General features: G+C 40.7%; 1 protein-coding gene across 2 annotated transcripts in view; it reads left to right on the plus strand.

The window, feature by feature from the left end:
* Window positions 1-9,999: 9,999 nt before the first annotated feature.
* Window positions 10,000-21,737, plus strand: part of VAT1L (vesicle amine transport 1 like) — a 96,128-nt gene continuing 84,390 nt past the window's right edge. The window contains exons 1-2 of one of the 2 annotated variants that reach the window (XM_038368913.2): window positions 10,000-10,668; window positions 20,313-20,442. In XM_038368913.2, the coding sequence (XP_038224841.1) occupies window positions 10,445-10,668; window positions 20,313-20,442 (354 nt within the window). In that variant the 5' untranslated portion in view covers window positions 10,000-10,444. The remainder of the gene's footprint in view (window positions 10,669-20,312; window positions 20,443-21,737) is intronic. The other variant, XM_038368914.2, reaches the window with a different exon arrangement.

Here is a 21,737-nt window from a genome sequence, read left to right on the forward strand (position 1 = left end):
AGGAGTAGTTCATAATCATTCAATTCTAGTTCACATCAATTATCTTACCAGTCTGCTGAAACCACTAAAAAGGAGGCCAATTTTAGAAGTGATGTAGGCCCCTGTCCACTATGTCATAAACTGAACCCACCAGCTCATTTGTTATCAAACTCTGACCACTTTTGGTTTTTCTAAGAGAGCTAACCCAGCAGCCAAAAGATAAAAAAACTCCATAGCAGGTTACCAGTTCTCAGAGCAATCCAATCCCCTAAACAAAAATCCTTCTTAGCTCCTATCTGGATGTGAAGAAAAGTACACCAACATCCACAGCTATTGTTGCAAAACCAATTGTACATGGCTGAGTTGTGAACCAGCAGTCTACTATAGAGCTCAGGCAAACACATTATTTAGAGATTGCAGGAAAGATTGTCCCCGTGCTAGCCTGACTCCCATTTGCCAGTGGGGTGTAAGGGCTGTAAAGGCACCATAAATACTGATGGAGAGGTGACTGTGTATGGAATATATGGGACACTTTATGTTATCATTGCTACTATTATTGTAAAATTGCAAGGAATCTGACTAGATATGCCATGTAAGGTGTCAGTGAAAATGTTATTTGCAAAATATGATCATCTTGGTTTTATGTTTGTATCACCTTTGTATTACAAGTTATAGATGTGTAGTGTATATCTGTATTTCCAAACTTGTGCTGTGTTTCTGGAGCAACTGGACCTAGATGCTGATTGGGAACCAGAGAACTGGAATATAATAAGGGGGCTGGGTGATCAATTTTCTTTTTTTGCTTCTTAATAACCAGTGTGGGGGGCGGGGGGGGGGGGGGTCAGAAGCACAGTTTATGACTGATTGGGGAGTTTAACTTCAGTGTTACCCACCAGTCTTGGGAGTATCTGCTCTCCTTTTTGCAACCTGTCCTGACCTTGGCATTACCAGTGAGGGCTGCCACAGGCAGACTGAGTCACGAGAATTTCCCCAGTACGGGCACAGTAGGGCTTCCATAAATCCTCTTCCTCCTCCCTCATCCTCCCCCCAAAAGCCTCAGTATAGGGGAACATACTGGAGATGAGACTGGGGGAGGAGGAGTGACTGTACCCCATGTGGCTAGAGAGTCTGTGATACAGCCCATGGGAAGCGCTCAGGTGGCTGCTGTAAATTGGAGCACTGCCTGGCCACATTTAAACTATAGAGTTACCCTGGCCCCTGTAGCAGCACAGAATCATAAAGCCACCTTTTTGTTCCATGCCTTTGGATTATACCTTCTGTAGCTTCCTGAGGTGCAGCACAGAATCCAGCCCAAGAGCCTGCAGTTGGCTTTTGAACAGGTTTAGGAGTCATATTTAAAGTTATTTTAAAATAGAGATAGACTTGAGCCACAAGAAGAGTAAAGCAATGGCTTGATGGCATGGAGACCCATGAGTAATGATCAGAACTCTTCTGGTAAATAAATATACAGCACTAAATGTGATTGCTGGCCTATAAACCTAATACAAGCCAATGTTGGTGATATTATGCAGTAGCATTAATTCTTATACTTGTGAGGACTTAATGTGTCTGTCCTTTACTAATAAAGCCTATTTTTTCCACAAGCCTTTCTATAACAAGATGCTCTGGCTTCATAATTTCTGAGACTGAGTTGATCTAAAATGTCAAATGGGATTATTTGTTTAGTTGGTTTTTTTCATGCTAAATGGATACACACAAAAATTGGTATATATTTCCAAGCATCAGAGGTCACACTGTTCTTCTGCAGGAGACTTAAATTTCACCACTATTTTTTTGCTTTGGCTACAGAATATGTAGAAGAACAAGATATGAAAGAACTCCAAAAATCTTTGGAATTCAATGAGGTAGTTAATACTTAGCCCCCAGATAGTACCATGTCCATGTTCATAGTACAGTATAAACACTAACTAATTTTCATATCATACCTGTATGGCATCATTTATCCCCATTGAGGATAAACAGAGGGGGAAACAGAGGCGCAAAGAGATGAAGGGATTAGGCCCAGACAATGCAACAACTCTATCACAAAACCAGGATGCTCAAGGGTTTCAACAAAATTTCCCATGCTTGGCCTGAAAAGACATGGCATTGCTAATTTAGCCAATTTCCCCATTGTCCTAATCGTCACGACTGAATCTGCTTATAATTGTTGCCCCTGCCCTTTAGGCTACATCTGTACTACACACCACTAGTGGTAGCTTATAGCGTATGGATAGCTATACACCACCGTGAAAAGCACATCACATCCACACTGCGGTGTGTAGCTACATGTGTCAGCAAAATGCTCAGGCAGGGGGGAGGCAGCAGGGAAAGTTTGGGCCTTTCTTTGCTGCCACAGCCTTCCCCTGGGGCTCCAGCAGCAAGGATGTACCCAAGTCTTTCCCTGTGACAGCGAAGGGCTCCAGTAGTGGGGAGCTGGCAGAGTCTTTCCCTGCTCCTGGAGCCTTTCCCCATGCTGGAGTCTTTCACTGCGACACGGAAAGACTCCAGCAGTGGAACACTACATTGCAAAAGATAGCATCGTAGACAGGAAGGCATAGCTCCAGTGAGTAGAGAGCCCTTCAGGCGTGGCTTTACTCCCCTAAGGCCAACCTTACAAACTACACCACTATTTATACCCATTTTAGGTGGAGTCGAACGAGTTTGTATGCTACACGCTGCCAAAAGAAGCATGCAGTCTAGATGCACCCTTCTAAACACACTCAGAGGTTAATCCAGCTAGTGAACATATATTTGTAAAGCGTGCATGTATGTTTCCTCTGTATAACACAGAGTTATCAGAGAGTACAGGTATCAGGCAACAGCATGTAAGTAAAGATATTTTGATATGATAAGGTGCTCTGTTTTTTAAAAATTGTACAGTGTAATTCCATTTAGCTAAATAGAATGGAGGATGTGGCATATTTTTAACTGCATGAGGTTTTGATTCATGGGTATATTTCAGTGCAAAGGATAAAAAACAGGCATATCCCACTTTTGGATAGTAGAGGTTGACAGGTAAAATTGGATTAGCTCTATCTATGCATGTACTTATATGATTTTTATCACCATGATATCTGGTTCTGTCATATTTTGCTAAATAAAAGCAGCCATCTCCATTGTAGATCTATTGTAAAGAATAAAAAGTAACAGAAAAGACATATGTAGCAGGGAATAATTTACCTCCTTAAACAAAAGCATCCTTACAAAATATTTAAAAAGGAGTGTTTTTTAAAAGTGATCTATCTAATTTCAATTGTACGCATCACTGTGTTGTCTGGGCAAAACTTATGTACAAGACTATTGAGAAAATACAATAATCAGATGAGTCATTCTGACATCTCTTAGACTTGCCAAATCCACAGCAAGAATGCACTGGTTTCTTTTCCTTCTTAATTTAAAATACAACACATTTTCATTATTCCAAATGATTCCGAGGTGCTTTAAACTGCTTTTTTACACTAAAGGAGAAAATACAGCTCTCTGCAGTGACTACAGACAGAGAATTGATTAATTGCACCTCTGATTCATACAAGAATTCATACACATTTACGCTGATGAGAAAAATCCCCCAGCTAAGATAAAAAAAAAAGACCTCTGAGTGTAATTCAATATATGAAATGTAAGATCTCAATATCAAAACCTGATATACTTTACTGTTAAAGATTCTCTTGCCTTCCCTTTGTTTTGATGAGTTATACTGATGGGAAATAATTGCTGAGATCATCTCTTCACTGATAAGAGATGCAATTATGGACAATGGGTTATAATAATTGACAAAAATAAGTGTGACAGACACATACTGCATCATAAGTAAAATGCAATTTTCATCAGGCACAATGGACATTTTATAGGACAGAAAAGATGTAGAATGAAAAATTGGCCCATTTAGAAATAAAATGTAAAAGCTAAGAGAATTGTGTGGTTTGTTGTTTTTTCTTTGTCTCCAAGCTTTGGACAGTTTGTTTAAAACTACATTGTAAAAGAAAATATTATATTTTGGTAGAACATTCACTTTAAAAATTGCCTAGGTTTAGACAAAGCAACCCCCCTAAACATACAGTGGATTTATGTCTGCTGAAGATGGCTATATCATTTACCACAGTTTGCAACGTACAATTCCTTAAAATAAAAAATCTTCTGTGCTTTGACTGCAAATGAGATTTAACTCATTGATGCAACAAAGAAAACGCTATTGGCATGAACTAAAGAGATCTCATTCCACCCATTATATCAAGGGATTAAGGCCAGATTGTGCCATCCTTATGTTACCCCTCTTGACCTGAGCAGTTGACCAATATTCAGGGTCTTGCAGGTTGTTTCCATCACGTGGAGAAATTGATGATGGAGGTAGGTATTTCTTTGGTGCAGTCCTGTTTATTTACAAAAAATGTACACACAGTCCTGTTTCTGTGAACACAGTAGGAATCAAACAGTAGGAAACAGTTTCTTTGTTCCAAGCCTGTTTGTCCAGACAGTACTCTACCCAAAAGCTCTCTCTGTGTCACGCTACAAGAGCTTCTCTGGCTGCCCTTGCCTTTCTGCTACTTTCTCTGGCTGTTTGTATGGTATTTCTGGCTGCATCCAATCACACACACCCCCCTCCACTAAAAAAAAATACCCAACCCTCTGCATTTTCATTCAGCCCCCAATTAAACTCCTCCACCCATTTAGCTCAGATTCTGACTGGCCTTGTGTATGGCCTTGCATGTGTTTTGGGTGGTGGCTCCTATTGTCTCAGCTATCTTACTCCGAAAGAAACTTAACTGCTTCTTACAGTTATACTGAATGAAATGCCTACCAACTGCACCCAAGCCCCAGGATAACATTTATGATGAATAGCACCATGCCCCTTGAATGATCAAATGGAATTAAATGGGACTGCTTGCAGAGTATAAACACTATGAATAACAGTAGCAGAAAACGGCCCTGAATAAATACAGCATAGAGATGGTTGACTACAAACTGTCAGGATTTATCCACAGATAATATGTTACATTTTTAAAACTTTCCTGAAAGTACCCCTTTTAAGCGCTACTGTTACAAGGAATGACAGTGGAAAATATATCATTGACTTGACTTGTAGGTTAAGGAAGTGATCAAAGAATCAGCCTGTTCTGTTCAGGTTCTTATACCATGTCCATCAATATGTTATCAAAGTGTCTATGCCATTCAGATACTTGAAGGCATCTAAAATTTTAGAGGGGATATCTGTAGCATCTGTATAAATGCTAAATTATGGACAGAATTCTGGGCACCTTCTAATTTCTGTGCTAGTTCTTGTACAGTTCCAAACCTTCACATATCTGTGTCTTTAGGGCTTAATCCAAAGCTCACTGAAGTCAATGGAAAGATATCCTTTGACTTTCATGGGCTTTGGATCAGGCTCTAGATGATTTGCATAGGCACTCCACAAGAGCGATATGAAACCAGTGTAAATTGGCTCGGAGCAGTACAGGCCACTTAACATAAGACATATAATAAATAGTCAGAATAATACTCGTATCGCTTCCTAGCGTAAACCTCAATAATGTATGATGCAATCTAGTATTGTTACAAAAGTGGCTATGAATCAACATGTAACAGAGAATAGAGCATTTCATATAATTCAAGAATATCTATTTAGCTTTACATTACGTTAAGCCTTAGAACATATAGATTTACGTCACTGATGTGGGGAAAACATTGTTCTACCGTAAGCCAGACATTATGATGCTGTAAAATGGCCATACTATAAGATAGCCCTTAATCTGTTTTGAGGTGCAAACAAGATAGGGCTAGACCAGCAGTTCTCAAACTTCATTGCATCATGACCCCCTTCTGGCAACAAAAATTACTACTCAACCTGTCAAGGTTCCTTTCCCACTATGAACTCTAGGGTACAGATGTGGGGACCTGCACAAAAGACCCCCTAAGTTTATTCTTACCAGCTTAGGTTAAAAACTTCCCCAAGGTACAAACTTTATCTTGTCCTTGAACCGTATGCTGCCACCACCAAGCGTTTTAAACAGGGAAAGAGCCCACTTGGAGACTCTTCCCCCAAAATATCGCCCCAAGCCCTACACCCCCTTTCCTGGGGAAGGCTTGATAAGAATCCTCACCAATTTGTACAGGTGAACACAGACCCAAACCCTTGGATCTTAAGAAAAATGAAAAATCAATCAGGTTTTTAAAAGAAGAATTTTAATTAAAGAAAAGATCAAAGAATCACCTCTGTAACATCAGGATGGTAAATACCTTACAGGGTAATCAGATTCAAAACAGAGAATCCCTCTAGGAAAACCCTTAAGTTACAAAAAGATACAAAAACAGAAATATACATTCCATCCAGCACAGCTTATTTTACCAGCCATTAAACAAAAGGAAATCTAATGCATTTCAAGCTAGATTACTTACTAACTTAACAGGAGTTGTAAGGCTGCATTCCTGATCTCTTCCTGGTAAAAGCATCACACAGACAGACAAACCTTTTGTCCTCCACCCACCCTTCAGATTTGAAAGTATCTTCTCCCCTCATTGGGCATTTTGAGTCAGGTGCCAGTGAGATTATCTTAGCTTCTTAACCCTTTACAGGCAAAAGGGTTTTGCCTCTGGCCAGGAGGGATTTTATAGCACTGTGTACAGAAAAGTGGTTACCCTTCCCTTTACATTTATGATACAACCTCAGGAGGAAGGACTGAAGAGTGAGTCCACTTGAGCCCTGCCACCCAGGGGGCGGAGCCAAAGCTGAAGCCCAAGGGCTTCTGCCCTGGGCAGCGGGGCTTGGCTTCAGACTTGCTGGGGCCCAGGCCAATGCCAGACTTGGTGACTTCATTAAAATGGGGTTGTGACCCACTTTGGGGTCCCTATCCACAGTTTGAGAACCCCTGGGCTAGACCCAAGAGTCTGGACAAGCTACTCTTGACACAGGACAAAAAGGAAGCTTTATGTTCTTACATTATCTGGGCAAACCAGCGACCAACGGTGGTCCCCAGCATAAGTTAGTGTTGCATTGCAGCCCTACAGAACCAAAGGATTCCTCCAGGTAAGGGCAATCCCCAGAGGGACCAGATCTATTTGCTGTGTGGCTGCTTTATACCACCAAAGTGATGCAAAGAAGCTGGAGCTGCCCACAAAGTCTCTCCATTAATGCTGGATTTCACTGAGCTGACATACACCATCTGCTCTATTTTCTTCATTCATCCTACACTTTACCATTTGAGTTAGAATTGTATTAAAATGTCAGCTGGGTGAATCGGTTGGACTATAATGTATGATATTCTTTATTTAGCTGTTAGTTGCCTGGTCATTCATTAAAATGGCCGAATCTAAAGTAACAGAACTTGGTATTCTATTTTGCAACATCTATCCAGCCAAGTATAGCTAGCATAGAAAAGGAAGTATTCAAATTATAACCAAGAGAGCAGAATTGAGAGAGGGGAGCTTCTTGACCTCTAAAATGGTTACATGCCTCCCAGTGCTGATATTCAGGATGAGCAGATTTCCTCCCTTGTGGCATGTCACTTTGTCATCCCTTGGTAATGTTCCTTTTCCTGGGCTCTCGGGTACATGAATAAAGATACACCTTCCTGAATATCATTAAATTGACTTGCAAAATATGGCTACATTTAAAATGTCTGTACAAAATACCCCTTAAGGGAAATGCATGATGGATAAAAAGGAGCAAGCTGTGTATGCAATACAATGATATTCCTGGCATGTAAGCAAAGCCTCATTGTGACCTGATAATCACATTGATTCAGATCTTCCAAGGTATTAAGGCATCTAATTCCTATTGCAGTCAAAGGGAGTAAGATGCCTAAATACCTCTGAAGATCTGGACCATTGTCATGTACGTCTATCATGTATATTCATTAGTTAATGTTTGTATTTGCATCAATTACAATGGATTAATTCATAATCAATTGCAATTATAGCTACCTTAATTCACAACTTCTAACATACTTTGAGATCAGAATTTCTAAAAGGAGCATTTTTAAATAGGTCCTTGGCAAACATTAGTAAATATGTTATTTGAAAAGTATCCTCTGAAGAGTTATTGAGGTGGATTTGAAGACTAAAATCCATCTACTGGAGTGTGGAAAAAGGGAGTTTGGTCCTGCTTTCAGAGACTTTCTAAACAGAGCCTTAACCAATGCTCTCTTCATTTCCTGAAAAGAATAACTCTGGAGTAGGACTACCTAGTGTCTTATATTGTCACTCATTGCTGAGTACATGAGTGTCAATATATTATAGCAACACATTACTAATTATAATTTGAATATTAGCATCTTTTAAAGCTGTTTTGCTTTCTTTAAATACTGAGTGATAAATATACAGTCAGAGACACATAAATGTGCATTTGAGAAGTTAAGGAATATGACTGTACTTTGAATGCATAAGCCAGAGTCCTGACAAACTTTGTATCACAATAAGACCACTCTACTACCCCCATCACTGGTATGAATTGAGACATTTTGAAGCTAACTGAACAAAATTGGTAGCTTTTGGATGTTTAATAAATAAACATGGATGTTTTTCTATTTACAATATATTGGGGAAATCTACAATGATCAGTGGGTTGTATGCTCATCTGTATGAGGTGTTGCTTTAGGCTCTGAAAGCACTTAAACATGTACATAACTTTAAGTAAAAAGAAAAGGAGTACTTGTGGCACCTTAGAGACTAACGAATTTATTTGAGCATAAGCTTTCGTGAGCTACAGCTCACTTCATCGGATGCATTCAGTGGAAAATACAGTGGGGAGATTTATATACACACAGAGAGAACATGAAACAATGTGTTTTATCATACACACTGTAAGGAGAGTGATCACTTAAGATGAGCTATTACCAGCTGGAAGGGGGGGAGGGAAGGAGGATATCAAGGTTTTCCTCCTCCCCCCCCTTCCTGCTGGTAATAGCTCATCTTAAGTGATCACTCTCCTTACAGTGTGTATGATAAAACCCCCATTGTTTCATGTTCTCTGTGTGTGTATATAAATCTCCGCACTGTATTTTCCACTGAATGCATCCGATGAAGTAAGCTGTAGCTCACGAAAGCTTATGCTCAAATAAATTCGTTAGTCTCTAAGGTGCCACAAGTACTCCTTTTCTTTTTGCAAATACAGACTAACATGGCTGCTACTCTGAAACATAACTTTAAGTGTGTGAGTAATGAACTTCTCATGTTGGATACAATCAGTAAGAGCCTGAGTCTCATTGAATGTCAATGGGACTTAGGCTCCTACGGCCTGAGGAGGATATTCTTAGCTCCTTGGAGGAACCTGGCCTAAGTGCTTAAGTTGCTTTTGAAAATGAGACTCAGGTTGCAAAATCACTTTGGCATTTTTGAAAATTTTCCACTAGTGCCTGGTGGGCTTTAATATAAACCATGCAAAACTCACCGATCCACTATAAGTGGTTTCTTTTGTCTGAGGTGTTTTCCTTAGATGAGTTTCTTTATTTCTATATTTATGCACAGGTCTGTGTTAGAAGGTGAAATGGGGTTTACACAGCTTGGAGATTCTCGGCCAGAATGAAGAGCAGCTGTAAGTGAAATGCCACAAACGCATAAAGTGCTAACTGGTGGGCAGTATTCACTGCAAAGGGCTGTCCTTGGGTAGTGTGGTTAATTTTATCTAGGTCTGTATTTGACCTCGATTTTTTCAGGTATTTCGGCAAGCAAACCACTTTACCAAGTTTCAGAGTAGCAGCCGTGTTAGTCTGTATTCGCAAAAAGAAAAGGAGTACCCGTGGCACCTTAGAGACTAACAAATTTATTAGAGCATAAGCTCCGATGAAGTGAGCTGTAGCTCACGAAAGCTTATGCTCTAATAAATTTGTTAGTCTCTAAGGTGCCACAAGTACTCCTTTTCTTTTCACTTTACCAAGGAAAGGGAGCACAGAATGACAATGGGGGCAGGATAATCTCACCCCCCCCCAACTCTCATTTCAGTATGAGGGGAGGAATCCTATGGGAATACTGCCCCTGCCCCTCTCCTAGCGCTCTCTGGGCAGGTCAGTAGGGATAGCTGACTCATACCTACCCACATCCAGCCCTACATAATCCGCTATCAGGCTGTCTGCGAAATGCGCAGTAAACCCATATATCCTGGGCTGTAGTGACCTACTAATGGGTAGAGAATCTCCGGACAATAATCTCCCAGCCGCCCCCCGGGCCAGGGTTTCCCCACCAACCCCTTCTGCCCCTGTCAAACTATTGCAGCTCGGGAGCTGTCTAGATACGCGGGTACCTGGCACCAGATCAACTCGTCGTCATAGATTTAACGGGGATAGGCACTCACGGGGGCTACCTGCGGGGCTGGTGATTCGTGCTGCGCAGCTACTCTGTGCATTGCGGTCGGGCTGGAAGGACCAGAGCCCCCATTCAATCCGCTGCAGCCATTGCACATCCCAGCATCACCCCCATTCAACAGGAGGCAAAGGCTGAGCGCAGCCCCCTCCTCCGCCGCAGCTTTGCAGCCATGGCCAAGGAAGGCGCGGAGAAAGCGGACGAGACGGAGCAGATGATCGAGAAGGAGGGAGGCAAGGAAGCTGCCGAGGGCAGCGGCAGCCTGCGGGCAGGGGACACCAAGGAGATGCGAGCCGTGCTGCTGTCTGGCTTCGGGGGGCTCAACAAGCTCAGGGTGTCCAAGAAAGTCATGCCGGAGCCTCAGGAAGGGGAGCTCAAAATCCGAGTCAAAGCCTGGTCCAGTATCGCCTCTCTCTGCCTCTCCCCCATCCCTCCCCGCCCTCCATAGGCAGCAGCTGCACCCCCCACTCCCTATCCCCTCCGCAGCAGCCTGTGATCCTGATGGTTGCCCTTGTGTCTGGGGCGGGTGTGGGACCGTGTCAGTTTCAGGAAGGCAGGAGAGGGAGAAGGCTCTGTCCTTGCAATGCACGGGGAAGGGAAGGGGGCTGGGGTCAAAGAGGAAAGAGAGGTAAATAACCCCACAGCCCTCTTGCCCAGGAACAGGGTTCAATGGGCATTTCCATAGGTTCTTGAAAGCCACTTTTATTCTCAATCCCTCTCCCTCCCCTTGGGCCTGACAGTCTCAGGGAGCCTCTAGGAGCAGAGCATCCTGTAACTTGGCATGCATGTCTGTGTATGTTTCTGGGTAGTGATTTTTGCATTTTGAAGCACTCCTTTTCCTGCCCCTTTGAGAAGACAGGCAGCAAATGGTAATCCACCAGGGTGCTTGCTATTAAATTGGTTACCCCTCCCCTAGGCCTGTGACTTTGCAGTGTTTAGTGTAGCAGATTTTTGTGCTGACCCTTTATCTGTAAAGTTTAGGTTCAGATGTGACTATTTTGCAGGCTGTCCTAAGTTTCCCTTTGTCAGAAATTGCAAATTGGAGCTCTCTGTGGTTGTTTGATTTGTCTCTCTCCCATTTGAAGTCAAAAGGTGATTAATTATTTCATTAATTTCCCTCATTCACCATTTTCTCTCAACCCTACTTCTGTGCTGCTTTGTCAGTTTCTCTCTCCCATTGCAGGTCATCTTTCCCATATCTCTCTCTCTCTGACTTCAGCAGCTTACATTTGATTTTCATTTCACTGCTCCAGAAAGCAAATGTAGACTGAGAACAGTTTATATCAAAATATATTTTCTCTAGACAAGCCAAGGATAAAGGCAAAGCCATGGATGTTTGTGCTGCAAGCGGTTTTTGTTTCACTTCTAATGCCAAAAAAGAGAATAATATTGCTTGTAATGTTTGAGTTTCTCAGAGCTAATTGGAAGAATTGGAGATATTTGGCCAGCTACGTTGGGAGGTTGTATATTTATCTGAGAAATGTTGGTGTACCTCTGATTAGTTACTATACTGCTGATCAGCATGACCTTTCCTTTGATACTTGACATTATTTTCCCTCACTAGACACTATCATTGCCATTTTTTTTTTTCAAACTTCTCTTTGAGCACTGGCAGCAGATCAAGACAATTCTCCACCAGCCCCAAAATTCTTGTGAGAAATTGATGGGTGGTTAGTGACTAGTCAGGATCTAGAAACGTTTGGTCCAAACCTTCCTGTTAAGAACAGTCTTTCAGACAATCTAAACTGGATTTTTCTGTTCTTAAGTCTCATATTTATAATTAATAGAGGCCAAAACCTAGAATCTGTCTGTGTACAGAATTTGCTTTGCAGTCACGGATTTTTCAGGCCAGAAGGGACCATTATGATCTTCTAGTCTGGGAAAAATTCTTTGGCCTTTGTTATGCAGAAAACCAGATGTCATTGGGAGTTACGTCCTCTGTGCACACAGTCAGAGGAGTAGAGCACTGTAATCACACAGTGGTAATCTGCTGCTATGTAAATGCTCTGGCATTTGTGGAAAATAAATGTGAAGGTGATGGCTGAGCTGTTTATTTTAGAAACAATCAACACTGAAAGTGACACTGGTTTATGGCAATGACTTTGTTTTATTAGTGTATCCAAAGGGTATCACTGAACCCTCTGTGTTCTGATAGGTTTGCAAAACAGACACACTGACTGTAGACCTCAGCCAGTTAGACACTGGCTTTTCCATATTATAATTTTGTGAATCGGCTGGTCTATTACTGATGAGAGTATATTTTCCTCCTCACTTGCATCAGTGAATTATGGTCAGCTATCCAGCAACCTGAATGATTAATATAGATGCAGGACAGGATTTTGCCTCCCTTTTCTTTAAGTGTCTTGCAGATTACAGGCACTATGGGAAATAAATGACTACAAGTCCATGTTGACTATATTGAATATAGTGAAACTTGCTTGGTGGTTTATATTGATCAGAGCAGTAATGTCTTTTCACTGTTTTTTTTTCAATCATTAAATATTTAAAAGTTAACATCTATAATTTTGAATGAGGTGTGTGTCTGTGTTCGTTTTAAAATGCATAAGTGATTGACAGGACTTGCTTCCATGCCTCCACATGAATTTCCTCTTCATCAAGACTGCAGACCTCTATGTGTTACAAATAAAAGTAGTTACCTGTGTAGTGATTACTTAGCTGTAAAATAATACTTATCTTTTCAATAGACTCCAAGGGTTTTGTTACTGTTAATAAACTGTTGGAGGTGTACACCCACTGTTTTTGTATCAGTGGAACCACTCAAGTAAATTACTACTTTATAGTTACACTTGGATCACTTACTATGCTATATATTTTTGAAGCTGTAGCACAGCTCAAGGTGGAGGAACATGCAGATTGGTAAAAGGCCATGTAGCCTACCATAGCCTATGTCTGTTCTCAGCTGGAAGTAGGCAGAGGGAGTGAGATCAAGTGGCCAAAGCTTCTTTTGAGCAATTAGTGGGAAGGGATTAGGTCATTGACCCGTGTGTTTGTAGCTGGTAAAGAGAGAACAGAGAGTAGAAATGATGCTGGCTGCCTGGGTTTGGTTGGGAGATTGGATGAGGAAATGATGAAAATGCCTGTTGTGGCCAGTGTAGCATGCTCTTTCTAATATAAGATGCAGCATTGCCTACTCTGAGTAATGCATTTAATGATGTCAATGTAAAGAGAGCTGCCTCAAGCAAAAGGGATTTTATAGATGGGACTTGGGGAGAAGGGAGGGAGAATCAAACCAACCATACAGCTTTTGCTAAATATTAGTTAGAAAATACAAGAAGAGGCACAGGTACCTGTACAGTTTGTACATAGTCGTTGCAGCAATCAAGACAGTTAAATTTTACCTTCCTGTTTCAGAGTACTATAAATAGGAGAAACTTGGGACCCACTGTAGAGTTGCTATTAGCTCGAAGCCAGATGAATAACATTTTTCTTTGAAGTCCTGAAATATCAACGATTTGCCTGAAAGTTTCTTTCATTTGTGATGAGTCATACATTAGCCTCATTCAGTGACTAAGAGATGGAGCAATAGTCAGAGCCCAAGCTGAATCACATATTCCCTATAATTATTTCTTGATTGGTAATGATGGAGCAGCTCGACACGGCTATATTTACTTGTTTATTTTGTCTGGGTATAACAAAATGCCTGAGTTCATATTTTTTTCAAGATCAAATAAACAGCTAGAACAAACCTACCCCAAATACAGCAGTGAGCAGAAGACAGGTAATGATCTCCTATAATTGCCTCCCTTTATTTATTTATTCATCTTGATATGGTAGCTGTTGCTGCTGCTCCTCATGATGCATATGCATAGATGGGAGGCAGAGGTGACCCTTTTTGTCACCTTGGCATTTGTGGAAGAACAGAGCTGTCTCCTAAATTAGAAGCAAGTAAAAGAAATCCCATGTTTAACAGAGTAGCACATGGTGTCAAATGTACCCTTAAAGATTAGTCTTATTCATATTTCATATGTTTCTCTAAATAAAAGGAAAGTATGAGCTCTTCTTTTTTTTTTAAAAAAAAAAAGAAGTTGAGAGTTCCGGAGTCATTTTAGATCCATGGTGAGCAACCTGCACATGCAACCCATCAGGGTAGTCTGTTGGTGGGCCGCGAGACAGTGTTTACAATGACCATCCACAGGCATGGCCACCCGCAGCTCCCGGTGGCCACGGTTCGCTGATCCCGGCTTATGGGAGCTGTGGGAAGTGGCAGCCAGCACGTCCCTACTGACTGTGCCGCTTCCCGCAGCTCCCATTGGCCGAGAACAGTGAACCGCAGCCACTGGGATCTGCAGGCGTCCAAGCCTGAGGACGGTCAATGTAAACACTGTCTCACGGCCCGCCACTGTATTACCCTGATGGGCGGAGGCTGCCCACCACTGTTTTAGATAATGTAGGCAAAGGGAGGAGGAATATGGGTCCTGGCTCTCAAAGGTATTTAGGCTACTAATGTCAAATGATTTCAGTGTAAGTTAGGAACCTACATATCTTTGAGGATCTGGACCACAGGGCCTGTCTGTTTCCTTACTTGCACTGATATAAACCCAGTGACTTCAATGAGGTTACTTCTGAGTTACACCAGAGAAAGCAAGAAAATCAGATCCAAAGATAGTACCATCCCAACTTGGGACATAGAGGGCACTCTGCAGCATTGTGTTTAGATAGGGGCCAGGGACTGGGCAATTCAGAGTCCTGGAGTGGGCAGCCCTGCACTGGATGGGGAAGGGTAAAGAAAACAAATTGTGTCTCCACCCCCAGACCTGCAGAGATTATCAGGGAAAAGTAATACAGACCAAAACTCTCCACGTTGGAGAGCCGACAAATGCCACACTCCCATAGAGTAGTAGACGAAGGTGGAGCCTTAGAGTAGTTGCAGTGGCCCTGGGTTCGGAATTCAGATACACCATTGACTCTGTGGTGGGCAAACCCCTGCCCAATGATGGAACAATCAAGAAGGGGGTGATTTAGCCCATGAAGTTCAGCGTATTTGACATTCTTGTTAATATCACTGCTATTTCACAGGCTAGTAAAGCAGAACCCTTGCATGAATACTCTGTCCTTGGGGATTAGTTACTTGAGTCATTCTATGCCTTCTTCCTCAGATTCCAATTGCATCCAAACTTTTACTTAAAATGAAGACTACAGTTAGAACAGAACTGAACTATGCTCCGATCACTTTCCCACTGCATTACCTACAGTGCACCCTCTATTAACTACAACATCTTTCTTAAGCCAAAGTCAGGAATCCTGTCCTCCCATCAGGACACCAAAACAAGCTATTCTGTAAATCAATCGCTTATTTATCAATAGTTCCTCTTCAAACCATGTCCCCAGTGTGCCATTCAGGTAGTTCACTGGGGAGATTGAAATTGGCCATAATGAATTGTCCCTGCAGACTTGAAGTGTCTTCAATCTCCTGTAATATCCTCTACAGTTATGCTAATATTCCTTTTACCTGAGATTTTTTTACCAAAGAGATTCCACCCTATGGTCAGCTCCTAAATACTAAAAAACTGGTTTTCTGCATTCCCCAACCTTTGAGGATGGTTGGATCTGAACTTTGTAGCTCTAAAGCAACACCTCCCCTGATCCCCTATGCAAGACAACCTCTCCTTCCTACATATATCATAAGCAGGGATTATCATACAAGTAGTAATATAGAACAGTATTAATATCTCATTGTTCATAGAGGAAAAGTGATTATATTTTCGTGTGATTATTCTTAGTATGCCCTTTAGCCACTGTCCAAATTACAGCAAAAGCATCCAGGTCTAATAAAATGGAGGCCCCAGCTTTCAAATATCAGAAGTTTATAGAGAAAAGACTGAGGAGGCTGTTCTCTTGTGCCAGACAATGAAGCCAACCTGTCCCTTTCAAATTAGAGCAGGCATAAGGAATTTTGATGAGGAATTCCATGAGCCCTAATGTTGCAGAGATAATTAATAGACTAGCAATTTACCTCTGGATTCTGACAGTCAAATTTATCTTAATCTTATTTAAAGATTAAAAATGAGTTTGCTCGTCTCATCGAGCCCTGTTCTGCTCTGAGTTACCTCACTGATGTTGATGAGGATTGTACACGTGGCCTTGAAATGGAAATAGAAAATGGAGTTTCAAATCAGGCCAGGAATGAGTCAGAGAAATGAAACTTTGCCCAGATGCCACTATTTGGACATATACATGCCCTTTTTGATAAATGACAGATAAGCCAAAGTACTTCTCTTGACACAGTACTAGGAACGTTCAAAAATATACGTGAACAAGTCATATACAGGAGAATAAAAATGTGATGGGGGGAAAGAAGCCAGATAGTGTGTGACTGCAGTATTTAAATATCAGGGCCAAAATCAAACTTGATTGCTTAGCTATTAATTAAATTAAATTCAAAATTTGTCATTATATACCCCAATGCCACAATTATTTGAGAGCTGTCAAACAATTAACAAAATAGTTGTCATTAATTGCTCTGTTAAACAATAATAGAATACCAATTTAAATATTTTTGGATGTTCTACATTTTCAAATATATTGATTTCAATTACAACACAGAATACAAAGCTCACTTTCTCTTATTTTTTTATTACAAATATTTGCACTGCAGAAAAGATTTTTAAAAAAGACCTACAAGTCAAACCATGAAGGGGTATATGAATGTTTAGCACATCTGGCACATAAATAGCTTGCAATGCCAGCCACAACAGTGCCATGTGAATGCCTGTTCTCTCTTTCAGGTGACATGGTAAATAAGAAGCGGGCAGCATTATCTCCTGTAAATGTAAACAAACTTGTTTGTCTCTCCAATTGGCTGAACAAGAAGTAGGACTAGGTAGACTTGTAGGGTCTAAAGTTTTACATTGTTTTGTTTTTGAGTGCAGTTATGTAAAAAAAATACAAACTCTACATTTGTAAGGTGCATTTTCATGATAAAGAAATTGAACTACAGTATTTATATGAGGTGAATTGAAAAATATTTTTTTTCTTTACAGTGCAAATATTTGTAATACAAAATAATATAAAGTGAGCACTGTACACTTTGTATTCTCTGTTGTAACTCAAATAAATATTTTTGAAGATGTAGAAAAACAAAAATACTGATAATAAATACTGACACTAAATACTGATAATAAATTTAAGTTGGTATTCTATAATTTCAGTTTTAATTGTATTGCTAAACAATAAATCATGAATATTTTTAATCTGGTTAATTTGTTTTGCATTAATCGCTCGAGTTAACTATGATTGATAGCCTTAATTTTTTTTAAACTCTACACCTTTGTGTTCCATCCCAATCCTGTTCTAGTAACAAGTTAATTTTAATAGATATGAAATTTTGTATTAATGCTGCTGCTGTTTCCTGGGGATAAAGACAAAAGGCAAGGAATTGGTTTGCTAGTGTTATGTAGTCAGGTTCATAATTGAAAACATGCCCATTCAAAAAATATGTCTGCCAAGTAATTCCATCAGAATGAATAGGTGCATACGGGTTGGTGCATTGAGATGTGATGATATATACATAAAATCATACCTCTTTCTCAAATAGCCACAGTCATAGCCAGGTCTGTCTGTGTGCCCCCTGCCTGCTCTGATGTCACAACCCCAATTCCTCGGCTTGCTCTTACATCACAACTCCACCCCCAGTTACCTAGTGGGAGAACATAGGAAAGGTTAAATAAATAACTTTTGTAAAGCACTTGAATTGTGGAAAGATCTAGACATTGGTCTCCAATGAAGTCAACATTTGTGAGCAATGTTGCCTTCCAGGTGTGTAAATTGTTTTTAAAATGATGATCATTGTGTGTGTCATTCTCTTAATTAGTCCCAAAAGCTCTTTATCATTCAGAACTTTCCTACCCTATACATAACATTACAGAAGATGAATTGCCTTGATAGTTTTCTGATCAGATGCAGCCTTTCCACAATCATTTTTAAGCCTTGATCCTGCAATGTGCTGTATCCCTGCTAACCTTTCTCACTATAGGCTTAGTGCAGTCACTGTGTACAAGTGTCTTTTTATCTGGGTCTTCAGGGAAGACAGATGGCCCAGTGGTTTGGGTACTGGCTTAGAGGATGGTAGGACCAACGTTCAGTTCCATGTTCTTCTGCGGGTTTCATATGTAACCTTGAACAAGCTGATTAGCTTCATTTTCCCCTTCTGTAGAAAAGATATAATAACGCTTCCCATGGGGGTCCAGGAGAGGAGATGGGCACAGTTGGGATAAAAAAAACTTCCCATTGAAATGTCATGAAAATGACATCCCTATGACTTTGTCAGTCAGGAGACACACATGTTAATTCTGCAACTTTGGTTTTCAAAATCATATTTTCCAACAGTGGCCCAGAATCTTTCTCATGCTCAAATCAAAGATGGGTTGAGGGCACTTTTAAAATTTTATCCACAATTGCCTGCAATGTTTACATTAGGTGGAATTTCCTCTGAAGTTCCCAGTGACCTAGATCTCACCATGAATTGTCTTGGTTTCATGGTGTCACTTTATCTTTATCCTGTTTTATGTTTATCAGGTTTGTCCATGTCTTTGTTAGTATCCAGATGAAAACCCTGATCTTGCAAACACATACGCATGAGTGACTTTGTATGTGATCAGACAATGGTTCTATGTGCATGTGAGAGATGACTCGTGCATAACTTTGCAGAATACAGGGCCTCAGTATACATCTCTTCTGGCTGGCAGTAATTATGGGGCTGTGCTCTGAAACAATAGACTGGGGCTGTAGTATGTTCTAGCTAGTTATGAATTTAAGGAGTCTTCAAAATGTGTGCATGGTGTTTGATGTGTCTGGAATCTATACAATGGGACACTGGGTAAACAAAATACTTCCCCCCCCCGTTTTTTTTAAAGGTATTTTATTTAATAAAATGAGATGAGATACAAAGACAAGGTAAAGAGGCCTCAGGATTTTCACAAAATTGAGCATACAAGAAAAGGTCATCAATGATTCTTTTGAGCAGCCACCTACATAAGATTTCAAAGACCTAAATCAATCTTTTGCAAAGACTGTTTAAAAATGATCAGGTGCAAGAGCATCTATAATAGTTTATTGATGATAACATCCCATTTGATGTTTAATAAATTCTCACTAACTATTCTGTTCCTTGCTGAGATAACAGCAGATTCCTCCCTGGTGTAACACCAGTAATTTAAGTGCAGTTACACCAGGATTGCATCTGGCCCAAAATATCTATAACACGTAACAGTGGATTATATACAAACTCCTAACAAATATCACTTCACTGTTTGCATTTTTGAAGTCCCTAAAGAATATCTCCAATCACTGCATTGTCCTTTCTCTGAAATAAACTGCAGTTTATCAATGCACACTAGGGAACTTGTAGTGCTCATCAGCAGGATCCATATGGATAGTTAAGGTGCGGTGGCATGATATAGATTTACACTCCAGCATGGCCCACAGTAAATGTTCAGGTAGACATGTCCTTCGGTTCACACACAGATGTACAACAGTAATGCTGAGACCTAACCAGGCCAACCTTGCACGTGCTCTATGTACCTTGAATAGCCTAACCATCCTCATTTACAGAAGTAGTCTGCTTTTCACAGAGCTACATATTTTTAATACTGAAAGATCTGTGCATATTTCATAATTCAAAATGTCTTGTATAAGGTCATGAGGTATCTCAGGGGATTAGTAATGAGAAGAATCCTTTCATCGTTACCTCACTGGTCTGACTCTGATCCAGGTGGTAATGATCTCTGGTCTGAAATAGTAGTTATGACTCCAGTGCAACCTCTAAGCATAGGAGCTCAGTGTAATCACAGATCTAGTAGCCCTACCTCCAAGACAGCTGACTTAGAGCCAAGTTGTTCCATGAGAGAAGATGTGAATTCCCTCTGCCCACCTACTCCACACCTGCCCACCCAGGTGCAGGAGAACAATGCAACATTAAAAACAATGGAAGCCTTTAGCATTTTTCATTGTCCTGGCTGAGTTTCTCCCCCTTCTAGCCCCATGTTAGTGTTTTGATTTTGTTTTTTTTCTTGTGTTTACAGTGGTTTAAACTTCATTGATCTGATGGTGCGGCAGGGGAATATCGACAATCCTCCCAAGACACCGCTTGTTCCTGGATTTGAGTGCTCTGGGATCATAGAAGCTCTGGGGGACAGTGTGGCAGGATTTGAGGTAACATTTCCTTTATCTCGTAGTATGATCAAGGACCCAGCATTTGACTAGGACTGGAGAAGAAAGGAATTAAGGCCAGATTCTTCCACCCTTGCTCCCTTTGAGTAGTATCTGAAAGCTTGTCTACCCAGTGAGTCAGTGGTCAACAAGCCAGGGCAGGATTCTACAGTGCACTAATCTGCAGCACACTGATTGGGCTTGTTGACCCTCCAACAGTGCACCAGAAGTTCTGCAGTGGGCTTTGCCATATTCCTGTTTGAAACACAGATTTATACCTTGGCTTCCCACACACTAACTCACAGCATAGACAAGCCCTTACTCTGCACGTAGCCCCATTGGCAATGCAGGGTAAGAAACTATCCAATAACTAGGGAGTGAAGGGACAGAACTGGGCCATTAACTAGCAGCAGACACTTCCTACAAGAACAATTTTCTTGTCTAGTAAGCTAAGATAAAACCACACTTATCTGAACCTTGATTAGTGAAGAACTGTATTTAATCATAATGAGATCAATTTCCCCAGAGCAGCATTTAAATTCATGGAAAAAGTTCCCTAGCTTATCCAAACCCTTATGTATACATTCTGTTCAACAACGTCTCACTGCATTCTTCCTTAATGGGGAAAAATTCTATTACTTCTTGCTTTTTAGTGCATCGAGAGTCTTTTTATTTTTAATCAGTTTATCCCATTTCTAGAAATTCCTTTTAAAAAGATTTTAGGCTGCTATATTGTGATTAAAGATCTGCCCAGATTGGGACTTCGGGGCAATTATCCTTTTAACATACAGAAGTTGAAATAAGTTTTAATGTATCCTCTGGTTTCCTGTTCTGAAAGCTCTATTGCAAAGCAAACTGACTTCAATGTTTTCCCAGCACCTTAAAACTGAAAAACCTTATACGAGAGCTAACTGTTGTTAATTATCATTGTTGCATTCCAGAAGCTTGCATTTTAGTTTTTCCCTTGGTCCAGCTAGCCAAAGTTAGTTAATAATATGATCGCAGGCCTTCAAGATTTTTCTGATTCTGATCTTGGCACTGAATGAATCCTATAAATGAGACTGCATTTTCACTGAGCTGTAATTCCTGTTATAGAAAACAATAAGACACGCTGCATATCAAATTATCTCAGGGGTGAAATTCATTGATGTGCCTGGTGGTCTCATGTGGGACCTTCTGGGATATAATAGTGTTGTGGAGGCAATGGGCAGAGCAATCTTCATAGTTTGGCCATTCTTTCATTACCTACCCATGTAACCATTCTGCCCTGCTGCCTCTTACTCTGCCAATGATGACAG

Source organism: Dermochelys coriacea, chromosome 12 (assembly GCF_009764565.3).
Source record: "Dermochelys coriacea isolate rDerCor1 chromosome 12, rDerCor1.pri.v4, whole genome shotgun sequence".
In the NCBI taxonomy this organism is placed as follows: domain Eukaryota; kingdom Metazoa; phylum Chordata; order Testudines; family Dermochelyidae; genus Dermochelys; species Dermochelys coriacea.